Source organism: Marmota flaviventris, chromosome 9, assembly GCF_047511675.1.
Source record: "Marmota flaviventris isolate mMarFla1 chromosome 9, mMarFla1.hap1, whole genome shotgun sequence".
Classification (NCBI taxonomy): domain Eukaryota; kingdom Metazoa; phylum Chordata; class Mammalia; order Rodentia; family Sciuridae; genus Marmota; species Marmota flaviventris.
The window spans coordinates 66,574,128-66,588,879 of record NC_092506.1 but is presented as its reverse complement, the minus strand read 5'-3'; the positions used below and the strand labels follow the sequence as shown (position 1 = coordinate 66,588,879).

Below are 14,752 nucleotides of genomic sequence, written 5' to 3'. Positions count from 1 at the left end.
AGATGACAGGTTCCAGAATCCATCCCATGGGAATGCTACATCTACCCTTCTCTCACTAATGCCAGATGAAAGCAAGTACCCTCTATCCTGTTCACTTTCTTGTACATTCAGTCCAATGAGACAGCTAATGACAGTGATAGCCATTGCCTCTTATGGAGCTTACAAGGATGAAAAAACAGGCTCAAAGAATTGTCACATACCTGCACAATTCAGAAAGCTAGGAAGCAGCAGAGCTGGCATTTGAACCTGGGACCCCTCACTTCAAATCCATATGTATAACTACACTGTATTGCCCTCTGGAATCAGCTTTCTCTACTTATAGCATAATATGATATTCTTAAGAAAAATCTCTGAGTGTTTTATTTGAAGAGCTGTTCTCTCAAGGATACTTTGATACCTTAAATTGAGGTGATATTTTTAAGAGGTTATTGTTTATCTGGAGTGAATACAATGAGCCCCTGGGTATAAGATGCATCTGAGTGATTATTCTTCTGTCTTCTGACCTCTGGAAGTTCCCTGCCAGCCAGGACTCTGACCATGGAAGGTACCTCAAGTTATTCTCTCTTCTTTTCCCACAGGCATGCATGTGTCATCCGTGGTCAAGTAATGACATCAGATGGGACCCCACTTGTTGGTGTGAACATCAGTTTCGTCAATAACCCGCTCTTTGGGTATACAATCAGCAGGCAAGATGGCAGGTAGGAGACCTTTTATGGGCCAGGAAGAGTGAAGGCCTTATTCTCATGGTTTGCCACATAGAAAGAGGATGGGACTAGGATCAAATGTCTCTGCAATTTACTGGTCATATTATAGCAAGTGTATGACCTTATGCCTGACTCTAGCCTATGACTCCTTGGCCATAAAATAAGCAATTTCTTCTCATGTGGACCTCAAACTAAATATAGGGTACCTTATCCATATTATCCTGCTCCATGAATTATGGTATGAAATACTCTCATCATGTGGACTACTTCCCACAGACCACACAGCTCCAGAAGTCTTAGCTATTCCTCTTGTGTGGTTTCCATCTACAACTGCTCAGGTCTATGGAAGCCATTTAGGTAATAACCTTCTGACCTTAAATTCCTCCAAGAACTATCAGCAGAATGAAGTAAATCTTCCTTAACAACCTTAGCTCTCCCCCATTACATGTGTGTTCTTGGACAGATCTCCTTACCTCTCTAAGCCTGCACTTCTCCACCGGTTAAATGGTCCTAATGTTATCCATCTCTCAAAATGGTTGTGGGGACTAGATGATATGATGGATGGGGAAACACCTGGCACATTATAGGTGTTTAATAAATCTTAGTTCTGGCCAGGTGCAGTGATACAAGCCTATAGTCCCGGCAGCTCAGGAGGCAAAGGCAAAAGGATCATGAGTTCAAAGCCAGACCCAGCAACTTAGCAAGGTCCTAAGCAACTCAGTGAGACTGTATCTGTAAATAAAATGCAAAAAGGGCTGGGGCTGCGGTTCAGTGGTTGAGTGCCGCTGGGTTCAATCCCCAATACCAAAAAATAAAAATAAATAAGTAAATCTTAGTTCCCTGCTCCACTCAGATTAATTGCTATATTTAAGGTCTGGCACATAGTAAGTCTATAATAAATATAACTGATACTAAAATTACAAATTATTGAATAATAAGGAGGTGATGGTGACAGGATAGGCAATGAGACTATTTTGGAGAAAAGGGAAGGAGGAGCAAAGTGGAATATTTAGGCTGTCAGTGGTGACAAGTCCTCTATTTTTAATAAAATCAGGTGGTGGCATTCCATCTGGCTAACTGTGGGCCCATAAGGTTGATTTTCACTCTGTGTTGGAAATTATGCTCCAGCCTGATTGATTTTAGCACCTCTTTAATCCAATATCAGATGTGAGCATGTCCCGGCCGAGGTGCTAATGAAGTAGAGGCTCATCTGTTTGTAGACATGTGTGCCTCTTAGACGGGGCTGGCAAGCTTGGCGTGGGAGCCTCCCCACCTCCCTGCAAATGGGAAGGAGCCCAGCTGGAAGAGGTTCATGGCCAGCCCCTAAGGGTAACTGGCCAGGCCAGGCCACAGCTCCCTCCCTGCATACATTCCAGCCAGGAAGCACATCAGTGCAGACTCCCGCTACAGTGTAAAGGAGTCTCCATTATGCACTGCCCTCATTGCCTGCTGGTTTGGGGCTCTCAGCTTTATGGAAATGGCTCATGTGAGCCTCCTAGGCAACAGGTGTTCTCACTACATGATTACCTGCTGGGAAACAGTCATCAAAAAGGAGCCCTGGAGGACTGTTCTTTTTTGCCATGAAATTGTCAGTCACTCATGGGGTGACAGATCATCAGTCCTTGCACCCTGCTAGGATTGCCTAGGGTAAGTCCAAAAAACATACAGGGTCTGGCATAAACATGGTGGCCCTTGGGGAAAACTCACTCTCTGGCACCTTTGGGCTCTGGTTCCCCACATTTGTGCTACCCCTATGATTCCTTGCTGCCCTTTAAAGGTATGGAGGCCCCAGAGGGATAGTCCCTGCATCAGCTTCCTATGTTATGGCATAGTGACCAGTATAACTGCCACTTAGAGACTGTGTTTCTGAGCAGTTCCTACCAATGCATTGTGGGGCTTAAATTTACTTCCCGCTGTAGACATTGCATACTGTATGAGGAAGTCGTCATACAGACACTGTCCCCATAGTGTCTGAGACTTCATTTGTTACATGTGAGCAGGTTGCATCTTGCCTGTTTCTCTCCTCGCTTCCTCGACCCACCTTCTCTCTTAACTCATACCCTTGGAGAAACCATAAGGCCAGAGATACAGTCCAGAGATAAGAGTACATACAAATGCACTGTAACCCTGGGGACTGATTTGTCTGTGATCCCCACTTTCCAGACAGGCACCATGACACCTGCAGCAGTTCCCCACCCTTGCACACATGCTAATAGCCATATTTCAGGATTTAACAAGAGCTCATAAACAAAACAGTAGCAGAGAAGTTAGCCAAAGAGATCATTAAAGAAATGGAAAATAGGAGTCATGAAGAAAAACTGAAAGAACCGCAGACAGGAGGAACAGCTCAGGCTCATTGAATTGAAAAATGGGATTATACAGAGCATGACACCCAGGAAATGTGTGGGGCCCTGTTCTTTTCCCATCTATCACTCATCTCTCAAATTAATAATGCTGCCAAGTGAATTATGGTCATCAGCTTCATTTTACAGATGAGGAAATAGAGGCTTGGAAAGGGAGCATAACTCACCCACAGAGTGTGTAGCAATGCTCAGGCGGCCCTGAGCTGTCTGAGCTTTGTCTGAGAACCAGGCAGGCCTTCTCTTTGGGGTCAGAGTCACATTCTTATCCATAACAAGGTTTTCCCACCAACAAGTGGGCCTGGCCCCAGCCCATTGCACTCAGCGGCTGGCGAGCCAGCTGCCCCAGCCTGCTCACAGTCTTGAGAATGTGCCTTCTCATGTTTGTCTTTTCTTTCTCCCCACGCTCAGACTCTCATGAAGAGAGCTTTTGATGCTGGCCAAAATTCTGTTTGATAGTTTAAAATGTTCTGTCAAAGCACAGATGCTATTTAGTTCTGTAACAGAAAAGTCACTCTCTGGGTATTTCCCCAAAACCATGGAGACCCACCACCTGAACTCTTGGTCCAAAATGAATACCTTCCCTGGTGTTTCTCTGTCATTACTTATTGAAGGAGGTGACACCTGACTTCTTCTTCCCAAGTGTGGCATAGAAAGAGCTGAGCAAGAAGCAGGGAAGATGGATGGAAAGTTCCTGCAGAGGATAGATAGATAGGGTAGACGTCTTTGGAACCTAGGGATGTGAATCTGGGAGTGCCATGTACCAAGAGCAGGATTGGGCACTAGATCAGGGCAATCGAGCATAAAACCCTTGTAGCTTCTAGGGGAAGGGAGAGCAAGCTGGAGCAACAGGCCCAATCCCATAAAGTGGGTTTATCAGACTAAAGGTGAGATCTGGCACTGAGTCTCTCAAACCAACTGCACAGGTGAATCCGGGTTGAATTGCAACCACCAAGTGAGAAGAGAACAAGCACTAGGAAGGCAGGTCCTGCTTAGACCTACCTACCATCCACAGGAGCTGTGTACAGGCTGGGCTATCAGCTCTCAGAGCCATGTCATGGTGATCTCATCTCAACTGACAGTGCCACTCAGTCTGCTGGCCCCCTTTTAGTTATAAAATGCTGTGATTCTAATTTTGTTGTCTCTAAAGTGTTCAGATATTTTGGAATTGAAAAGGCTTTTGTTGAATACTCTATCATAATCAGAGCCAAAATTGCTGTAGAGTCACAGAGTCACTCAGAGTCATAGAATCTGAGTGACTTAAGAATAATCCACTTGAACCTTTGCATTTCACCATGAGAAAATTGAGGATCAGAGAAGCTAAATGACTTACTTGAGGCTGCACAGTAGTTCATGTCAGAACCAGGAAGAGGCTTAGGGTTCCCAACAACTGAGTCAGAGCTTGTTCTACTGACTTTTTACCGGGCTTCAGCTCTGACCCAGGTAAAAGACCAATGTGCCAGGAGCACCACACCAGCAGATTTGTTAATATCCTGTACCCTGAAGACTGGCTATTTTAATAGCTAATCTGTCTCCAGTAAATTCTCTATGGTGAGTCACTTGACAACACAGCAACCACAAAGGCCTCTGGAGTCACTGTCACCACTGTGGCTGCAGACAAGTCTTTAGGTGTTAAGTCTCCTCACTGAGTGCTCAGACCCTTTGTGTAATTTTCTCTCCTGTCTCTTTCTCCTTCCCATCCTCCTGGTTTTCCTGCTCCCCCCTCCTCCTCTCCCCCACCCTCCTTCCCTCCACATAGCTTCGACTTGGTCACGAACGGTGGTGTCTCCATCATCCTGCGGTTCGAGCGGGCGCCTTTCATCACACAGGAGCACACCCTTTGGCTGCCGTGGGATCGCTTCTTTGTCATGGAAACCATCATCATGCGGCATGAAGAGAATGAGATTCCCAGCTGCGACCTGAGCAACTTCGCCCGCCCCAACCCTATTGTGTCTCCATCCCCTTTGACGTCCTTTGCCAGCTCCTGTGCAGAGAAAGGCCCCATTGTGCCAGAAATTCAGGTACCCAGCCTTCCTAGATGCATATAATTTAGGAGATCTCAGAGACGGTGGAAAGAAAGACAGTACTTCTCTGGAGTCTGGGTCAGACCCTCTCAGCCCATCTTGCTGAATCCAGCTGCCAAACTCCCTGGCAGGCATGGTGGCAGGACATGCGGGCCACCTTTCCTGCACACTGAAAGCACCTAAGCACCTGCAACCTACCTGGCTCTGGCTATAGTAAATTCCCTCTCCCTTTCCCCTGTCATCCAGCTCAGTCTGCTTTCCTTTACCAGAGCCTGCAGGATATCCCCCCTCTCTCAGTATTTCTGTTGAGAGTATTTATAATAATAGGTTGAACCACGAGGAATAAGCCACGGGATCCTAAATAGCAAGCATTATAATAAAGATTAAATGAGAAGAATGTATATGAGGTACTTAGCACGTCTGACACCTAGTAAGTGCTCAATAAATTTTAGCTATTATTATTATTAAGATTACTTAACACACGCTGCCTTCACACCAATTAAGGATTGCTTTGGCTCAAATCTATACACGCAAGTGTTTTAATTATCATTAAAAGAAAGTAATTGGAAAAAATGCATTTTAATCTGATAGAAATCAAGATGGATTCGTGGCTTGACAAAGAACCCCTGAGTTGAATGTCCTCTACCATCCCCAGGCTGGTTTCCAGGGACAGAAAGAAAGGCCTGAGGAAGGGGAGATGTATCAACCAGAAGTCCAGGAGAAGCCCTGGTCTCCTGGCCTGCCTAATGAGAACTCTGGTGCTGTGCATGTTAATGGATGGCCCTGGTGCTGGCAGAGCAGAGAGTTTATACATTTATGTGTGTATTTCACGCCTGGCTGAGCAAACACATCTCTCTGTGCATACCCTGTTGAGTGGCTTCCAATGCCGGCCCACAAGAAGGAAATACAACCATTGCAAAAGTCTCATTGCACACACAGGTTGCAAGCTCACTCCTTTTCAGAGATTCAGCACCTGTCTCCTGTCTCAATGACCAGGCTGACCTTTCCTATGAAATGGTTGTCAGTGGAGACAGAACTTGCTGGAGAGAACTAATTTGTTACTCAACCCTGGCTCTGCTCCAGCTAGACATTTTTCCCAGGACCAGGGACTTTGGAACAAATGAGGTTCAAGGTCGCACCCTCTTTACACTGCTCTCTGAGCCAGCTGCCTACAGGGCCAGTTGGGGCACAAACCTTGCTTATTGTCAGACTCACGAAAAACATGAAAACAAACTCCTGGGTTTTGCCAGTTTAGTCATTGGTTAGCCTTTGCAAGTGCTGACAGGTGCAAAATGTAAAGGGTACACTCAGGAAGGGTGTTGTGTATGAGAGCGTGGGGATAGCTCTGGCTCCTGCCTATGCTTCACCAGGGTGTACCACCTGCTTTGCCTTAAAAGCTGTGACTTCGGAAGACTGTCATGGGTTAAGGCCAACCCCTAGAATTCCCTGTGTCCAGGAGAGCAGGGTTGGGACAAATGTTCCCACCTGTCTATGGGATGGACAGAAAAAGGCCTGGCTTATCTGTGCACATGAGGTAAAATACTTATTGTCCCTTGAATGGACATGCCAGCCTTGATTGATTCAATGTTCAATGTTTTAATGAGAGAGAGCCCACAAGCTGACAAAAGTCCTCCACTTTGGCCACATACCTGATTATCTGGCATCCATTGACTCTTCCACCTTGGGCTGGGCCCACAGCACCCAGCAGAAAAAGCACTGCCTTCCCCAATACTCCATTCATCTGACACAGGGGTGTTGTGGGGACCCCATGTGTACTGAGACCCCATGCTGCCAATCCAGCCTCTCTGGGGGTGAGCAGAGGCCTCGGCATTGATCCTTGCCAAGCTGTACCCTCAGCTCTTAACTCTGCCTGGTCATTTGTTTGGTCAGCCTCACATAGTCTCCGTGTACTTTCCTGGAAAGTAACACCATTTGAAACAGATCTCATTTTAAGAAAATTTTGAGAAGCTTTCCTTCTTGCTCAAGCAGCTGTCCACATTAGTCTGAGAAGAAGGTCTCTCTTCTTAGGATCCCCCACTTTCAGCTCTGCTGACACCCACTACACCATCGACCTACCTAACATTGAGGTGCTGGCCACTTCGTATCCATGACCTTGCTCAGCCCTGTGCTAATCCAGGGAGGAAACTGGGCTGCAGAGCCTCCATGAGTCTTTTAGGATGACACAGCTCGTGAGAGGCAGCCTGCTGCCAGGGGTCTCCTAAGCAATGTCTTGTGTGTTTCTCTCAATTATGGGATGCCGTGTTGCCATCCATGTTACAGAGGAGGACCCAAAGCTCATCGAGGTGTGGTGGCTCATGCAGGGATATGCCACATAAGAGCTGGCCCCAGAGACCGGTCTTCAGGTTTCCTTTCTCCTCCCTCAATTTCTTTTCTCCTTTCTTTTCCTTTTTCCCTCCTTTCTCCTCCTGGCACTCCTCACCTTCCATTCTCCCCTCTTCTCTTTTCTTCCTCCTCCTCCCCTTGCCCACCTTCTCCCCCTCTGTTCCATCCTCTGCCTCTTGAACACCAGAATCCATGGGCCATGGCCGTCCTCCTTCCCTTGAATGATCCAGTGACTGTCCCCAACTGTGATCTATCTTGCTTTCTAGGCTCTGCAAGAGGAAATCGCCATCTCTGGTTGCAAGATGAGGTTGAGCTACCTGAGCAGCCGCACCCCGGGCTACAAATCTGTCCTGAGGATCAGCCTCACCCACCCCACCATCCCCTTTAATCTCATGAAGGTCCACCTCATGGTGGCGGTGGAGGGCCGCCTCTTCAGGAAGTGGTTTGCTGCAGCCCCCGACCTATCCTACTATTTCATGTGGGACAAGACAGACGTCTACAACCAGAAGGTGCTTGGACTCTCAGAAGCCTTCGGTAAGCCGCCTGCTGCAGAACACCCCCGCCACCCCCCAGAGCGACTCTTGTCACCTCCTTGGCTATTTTTTCCTCCCTTCTTCTTCTCAGATCAAAAATAATTATGTCTTAATTGCCCTTTAAGGCCTCTCAATGACCATCCATGACATTGAAGAATGTATTGAAAGACCTAAATGTGGGAAATCCCACATTAAAAATGGCTACAAAACCCAAACAGCCCTCAAAAAGCACTGTGATGAGCTAAAAGATGCCGTGTGCCACAAAGGCCCAGCCTGTGGGCTTTGCCTGGCCACCCCACAGCCATCCCGCCTCAACCTAACCATTAAAGTAGGGGAGCCAAGAAACTGGGCTGCTTCCACTTTTTTGAGGCATAGGAACTAAGATAGTCCCTTCATCAAAAATGCATTTTGGGCCTCATGACTTTATTTCCAATCAGAGAAGTTGTCTTTCTGTCATTATTATTGCTGTCTGTTTGTTAAGATAATACTGAAGCTGGCTCTGGCCTTACCTAGCAGCCCCACTGAGAGCTTGGGCTTCCAGGGGCAGGCTGTACTTCTTCCAGCTTCTGGGTCAGTGTAGGGTCCCAGAAAGGGCTCAGAGTGGGTCATTAGCAGTCCTAACACTCAGGGCTGATCCTCCAAGCACTTAGGGAGTAACTTCTCACCTTGAATCATACTCCAGTCTCATTCCCTTTGCCTAGCCAAGGCAGGATAAGGAAACAGAGAAGTCATGTTGTGTTTAGAAAGGAAGGAAGGGAAGGTAGGAAGGAGGGAGGACAGAAGGGAAGGCAGGAGCATGAAGTACATAAGAGACTGTCCCGAGCACCAGCTCCTGGCAAAATGCTCCCCTGTGCATTAGCATCCAGTGAATCCTTACAACCGCCTCCCCAGTCAGAAATCCTGTATGAGGAGGCTGAAACCAGAGAAGTGAGGTGACTTCTCAAGGAGTCACAGCTGGTAATGAGCAGAGCTAGATTTATTCCAGGTCTTCACTACAGTTTGCATCCCCACCTGTCCCACAAAGGAACACTGGGAGCAAACATGGCATCTTTCACTCTTCACAATCCCTTTTGTAGATCAAGCCACATCTTTTGTCTTTTCAGGGAAAAAAAAAAAAAAACACTTTTCAGTTGAAATGATCATATTTAGTGCTCACAGTCAACTAAAAAATAAGGGTCTGCACAGTGAAATTTCAGGCCTGGGCTCACTTTTCTGAGGTCACAGGTGAACAGTAGGAGGTACTGTGACTCAAGGTCATAGGGAAGAGGTGACAGGGACATCGCCAGCCTCTTCCCCATTACCATAGTTGGTCAGCCATCTTTATGGTACATACAAGAAACTGTAAGGGGCTGCCCAGTTGTTAATTCCTGTCTTAAACATAAGGTAGAAAATTGCCTGCTGGAAAATAGTGCCTACTCAGAAAGACACTTGGAAGAAATGGCATTTCTGTCTCTGCTGGTTTCCTTCACAAGGTCACCGACAAGGCCTTTACACACCCAGACTCAAGGAGCCTGCTGTACTTAGCCTTCATCCCAAGTACCTACTGAGGGGCCTGGATTTATGAAACAAAAGTTAAGCCAAAGCATTTGCAAGTTTGGAAAGCTTGAAGCAACTTTTGGCTTCTAAAGTTCCCCAACTGAGCTTATTTTCCATGTATTCATTACAAACAAGTCCAGATTTCTTCCCTGTAAAAATTTGGGAAATAGACAAAGGTAGAAAAAGTCATGGGTGATCCCATAAACAAATACAACTACTTGTTAATATTTGAATTTGCTTTCTTTATTCATGTGTAGCTTTATTTTGTTAGCACACATAGATTACTGAAGATGGCCAGTCTTTTTAAGCAAGCATTACTCTCACGAGTGTCTCCACATCACCACATGTCTTCACAAGCATAGTTTCCATGGGCTGTGTAATATTCCTGGATTGGACATGCTTAGGTTTGCTCAGTCCCTCACCTCTTTCAGACCTTTAGATTAATTCAAATTTCCAACATTATAAATAATGCTGCAGTGAAGATATTTGTGCATAAAGAATTTTCCATATTGAAGATAACTTCCCTGGAACTGATTCACCATGGTCCTTTGACAGTATTCAGTACATTTGTTTAACTTTTCCCAGTCGTGTACAACTGTTCATCAAAAAAGGAAAAAAATGGTTTTTAAGACTTAGCATCACTATGTCAGTATTGTGTCAGTATTTCACATAGTTCTGTTTCCCAGGTTAGAAACATGATTCTTTTTGTCATCGTTGCCACCGCCTCCTCCTCCTCCTCCTCCTCTCCCTCCTCCTCTTCCTCTTCCTCCTCCTCCTCCTCCTTCTTCTTCTGCAAAAGACAAGCAGACGGCCTTGCCTGTAGGTCTAAAGACCAAAAAGGGGACTTTGCTTACCCATGCATTTTGCTCTTTTTGGTCCCTACAGTTTCTGTGGGTTATGAGTATGAATCCTGCCCAGATCTGATCCTATGGGAAAAAAGAACAGCAGTGCTGCAGGGCTATGAAATTGATGCATCCAAGCTTGGAGGATGGAGCCTGGATAAACATCATGCCCTCAACATCCAAAGTGGTGAGTGGAATAATAGAATTCCTTGAGCCAGGCCAGGTTGTCACCTTGTCTCCTATCCCCTGGGCCCTCCAAACAAAAAATACACACTTTGAATTACATGGGTTCCTGTGCAATCAGTTCAACAGAAAGCTCAGTCAACAAATATTGCTTGGGTACCTGCTGTCAGCCTGTCACTGTGCTAGGCACCAGGGATACAGAAATAAGAGGCTTCAAGACTTTACATGGTCAGAGACAAATACTCACCAGGTAGTTGCATTGCTGTGCACTGGCCATGCCATCACAGTGGGAGGTGCAGGACACCATGGAAGCACAGGAAGAACACAGCACTCGGTGATTCAGGGCATCCCTGGGGAGAAGATCCCTGGCCTGAGTCTCAGAGGTCTGCAAGATAACTCTGGGTCTCAAAAAGGTGAACACTCCAGCAGAGGGCACAGTACCTGTGGAAGAGCTGAAGCCTCCAACAAGAGTAATTGGAGAGAAGAAGGTCCACTGTGATTTGAGCAGAGAATGAGATGAAGGAAAGAGTAGCCAAAGCCAAAGCTGGGGGCTGAGCAGCTGGAGCCCAGGGTAGATTAGGACTTTGGACTTCATCCAGAGGCAAATGTCAAGCCTCTGAGAGGTTTCAAGCAGGCAAGTGCCATGATCACATCTGCACTTCCAATAATAACTCAATCCGACTCTTTCAGGGTAGGACAACTAAACATGGTAACCATGTCACGTACCTTCTGCGAAAAGTACAGTGCATGCCTGTCAAAACCACAGCATGTTTTAAGGGGAAGTTGACAAACTAATTATAAAGTTTATAATGAAATGAAGGTTTATAAATAGCGAAGGCAATCTTTAAAATAAGAACACAGAAAATGAGTTTACCAGACATTAAGTTAAACTAGAAAACTGTAACATCTAAAACTGTGTGGTGTTGGCACAGAAACAGGTAAATGGAGCCCACAGAGCTGAGGGGCAGGAATTCATTAGCTGATCTGTGAGTGGTGATTAAAATTAGCCTTGGCCACATGTGTCAGAAAAGCCAAAATAGGGCTCAGTGGTAGAGGTCTCACCTAGCATATGTGAGGCACTGGGTTCAATCCTCAGCACCACATAAAAAATAAAAAACAAAGAAAAGCCAAAATAGGACTGGGGTTGTGGCTCAGAGGTAGAGCACTCGCCTAGCATATGTGAGGCACTGGGTTCGATCCTCATCTTTCCAGTTCACCTTTCAGGAAAGGATTTCCTGAAACCTAAAAAAAGCACCAACTTTAAAGTGGAAAAGTAATTCATTAGAGGACATCAAAAATTGAAGCAATCCATTTGATAGCTTTGGCAAAGCTAACAAGTGGCAGCTTGAGAGAAGATTCGTGTGATCCCTAAAAGCCAAAACCCTCTGAGGCTGCAGGCTGGAAGGCAAGAGGCAGCCAGTTTGGAAGCTGTGACAATAAGCAGGTGGGGGAAGAATGATCTGGAATGAAAACAACATAAGTTGGGTGGAAGCTTCCCAGTCACTGAGGTCAATTCTCCCCATTGGGCTGCAGGGCAGTTAAAGTGTGGAGACTGTGCAAGATCTGGGACCAGCCCGTTAGGAGCAGAACCAGGCACAAACTCCAGTCTCCTGACTTCATGTTGGTGAGAGGAGACTGTGAGCACCTCATTCATCTCTATAAATATGTGTCAGTGTCTACTCCATGTCAGGCTTTGTGCTTGGCCCTGGGGCTACAGAAGGGAAAAAAAGACATACTGTCCACACTTGAAATGGCACTGATAGAAAGGGAGAAAGACACCTAGCAATTAGAATCCACACTGTCACCAGAGGTGTGATCAGGGTGCAGGAGCCATGTGCAGCCCATTTGCGAGTCAGGGTAGCTGAACAATCAGGAGCTAAACTCTAGGGCTCCTCCACTTCTCATCTGTGTGGCCTTGAGTGAGCTGCCTGCTCTATTCCCTCTATTACAATAGCGATCTTATCAGTGCCTTCATATGGGTTATGATGGCAATTAAATCAGTGAAACAGTGTGGCCTGCTCAGTCCTTCTAGGTTTCACTGTGGGTGAGGCACAGCCTTGAGAGATGAGTTGGGAAGTGGTTGACAGAGACTGGGGACCTTGCAAAATCAGGTGATTGTGGCTGACCATAGGAAGAAGGACCCACCTCCTGCTCCCAGATGATTCTGTTCTTCTCTTCTTGTCCCAGGAATCCTGCACAAAGGGAATGGGGAAAACCAATTTGTGTCTCAGCAGCCACCAGTCATTGGCAGCATCATGGGCAACGGGCGCCGGAGAAGCATCTCCTGCCCCAGCTGCAATGGCCTTGCAGATGGCAACAAGCTCCTGGCCCCCGTGGCCCTCACCTGTGGCTCTGATGGAAGCCTCTATGTGGGTGACTTCAACTACATCCGTAGGATCTTCCCCTCTGGAAATGTCACCAACATCCTGGAGCTGAGGTATGTAAGGCAGTGCCTTCTCTAAGTTCCTGTTAACATCCCCTTGCCATCCTAGGGTCCAGCCACGTTATCCACTGATCCAGAGAACTGGGACAGACAGTGCCATCCATGTCTGTCAGAATCTGACTTTTCACTCTCCAGATCAACCAGGTGCTGCCTCCCTCGGTGCACTGTGAAGACAAACCACCCTGGGAACAGGGAGATGTCCTTGGCATCCAGGTGACATGGAAGGCTGCTGGCAGTCAAGAATTAGATTCCTGGGAGCCATTGAACCTTTTTACTCCCTAGTACTAAACTGATTAAAATTAGTCACACAAGTCTCTTTTATAAAATCTAGGGCTGGATGGCGTATGCTGGTGAGGCCCCTATGGCCATGTGCCCAAGTTTGGCCCTATTTACTTAGCACTCATCAGAGTTCGCAGCAGTTCCCTTTGATTGACCAGTACTGAAACAAGGCCCCCAGGCCTAACCCAGGCAGGGCCTTTCTGCTCCTCAGGTGCTGCAGAACCAGCTGGGCCACCCTTTTCCCCTCCTTCCACGAGGGTTGGTGCACAGCACAGCTACAGCTCAGGGAGCCTCCGTGTTTTGCATTGTTTCTCTGTTTCTTGAGCCAGATCTCTTTAGAACCAAAGCACTGTGGGATCTGGGGCTATGGAGAAGCTGTGCTTTAGAAACAGAGGAGTCCCACCCACCCTACAGGAGAAATGACACCAAGTTCCTTCACAACTATTTTAGGGAATGGGACCCATCTGTCTCCTGGGCAGGGGTCTACATGAGCAGGACAGGCCCTTGAACTTGAAAGCCTTTCTCCAATGCAGGTAGGAGAAAGTTGGGCTCCTACTGTTTGCCATGTGTAACAGTTCTGTGAGGTTTTTATTATTATTACCCTTTGATAAGTGGGAAAGAGGAGGCCCAGGGAATTTAAAGTGCCTGTCCAAGGTCCAGCTTCTAGAATGGCAGATCCAAATCCAGAAGGCCATTACCCAGTTCTGCCTCACCAAAGAATTGTCATCCAACCCAATGAGGACTACTTTGTCTTAATGCCTTATAAATATTCTCTGCTTGAAAGAATCTCATTCTACAGCACATGTGTGAGACAGAGGGCAAAGCTTGCTGGCTCTCTGGCAGCCTCCTGGCACTAAGAGAAGTGTTAGCATCTGCCCCCACACACAGAGACAAAAGATGGAAGCTCATATGGGCAGGCCCATAGGAAATCATACATCAGGCTGATGAGAAGTAGGCCTCCAATGGAGTATTCTCTGCCTTTCTTCCATTATGAGGTTGACTGGCATAGATATCTGTCAAGACAGAAGAAACCCCTGAGTGTATTGATTTACTCAGCTGCATATATGTACTATAATGGAGAGAGCCAAGGACCAGGGGGTCGCCTCACCTTGGCAGAGAAGCTGTACGACTTTGGACCAAACACTTAACCTCCTTGGGCCTCCACTTTTACATATTTTAAATAAGCGATATCATCTCCCTGCGTCCTTTCCACCACTGTTGTGAGGATCGTGTGAGACAGTGAGTAAGTAGGGTAGGGAGGAGTAAATGTAGTTTGGAAAGAAAACTAAGTTAATCATTATATCATCGTCTTGATATATTTTCCTCCAATCATTTCCCCCAGGCCTGTTTCTCTATGCCATGCCCTCCCTTCTAAATATAGCATATCTCCAATTCTGTTTCCTATTGTGAGTAGGTTTCCCACATTTTGATAACTCTTTGTAGGGAAGTGAGGATGTAGAGTCAGAGCAGCGAGCCTGTTTATCGCTGGGAACGTCTATACAGGG

At 46.6% G+C, this 14,752-nt stretch overlaps 1 protein-coding gene across 13 annotated transcripts in view; it reads left to right on the top strand.

Moving 5' to 3' along the window:
• Tenm4 (teneurin transmembrane protein 4) overlaps positions 1-14,752 on the top strand; it is a 753,505-nt gene that overhangs the window by 684,326 nt on the left and 54,427 nt on the right. For all 13 annotated transcript variants that reach the window (XM_071616542.1, XM_071616552.1, XM_071616550.1 and 10 more), the window contains 5 exons: positions 579-698; positions 4,824-5,085; positions 7,698-7,965; positions 10,386-10,529; positions 12,713-12,962. In XM_071616542.1, the coding sequence (XP_071472643.1) occupies positions 579-698; positions 4,824-5,085; positions 7,698-7,965; positions 10,386-10,529; positions 12,713-12,962 (1,044 nt within the window). The remainder of the gene's footprint in view (positions 1-578; positions 699-4,823; positions 5,086-7,697; positions 7,966-10,385; positions 10,530-12,712; positions 12,963-14,752) is intronic.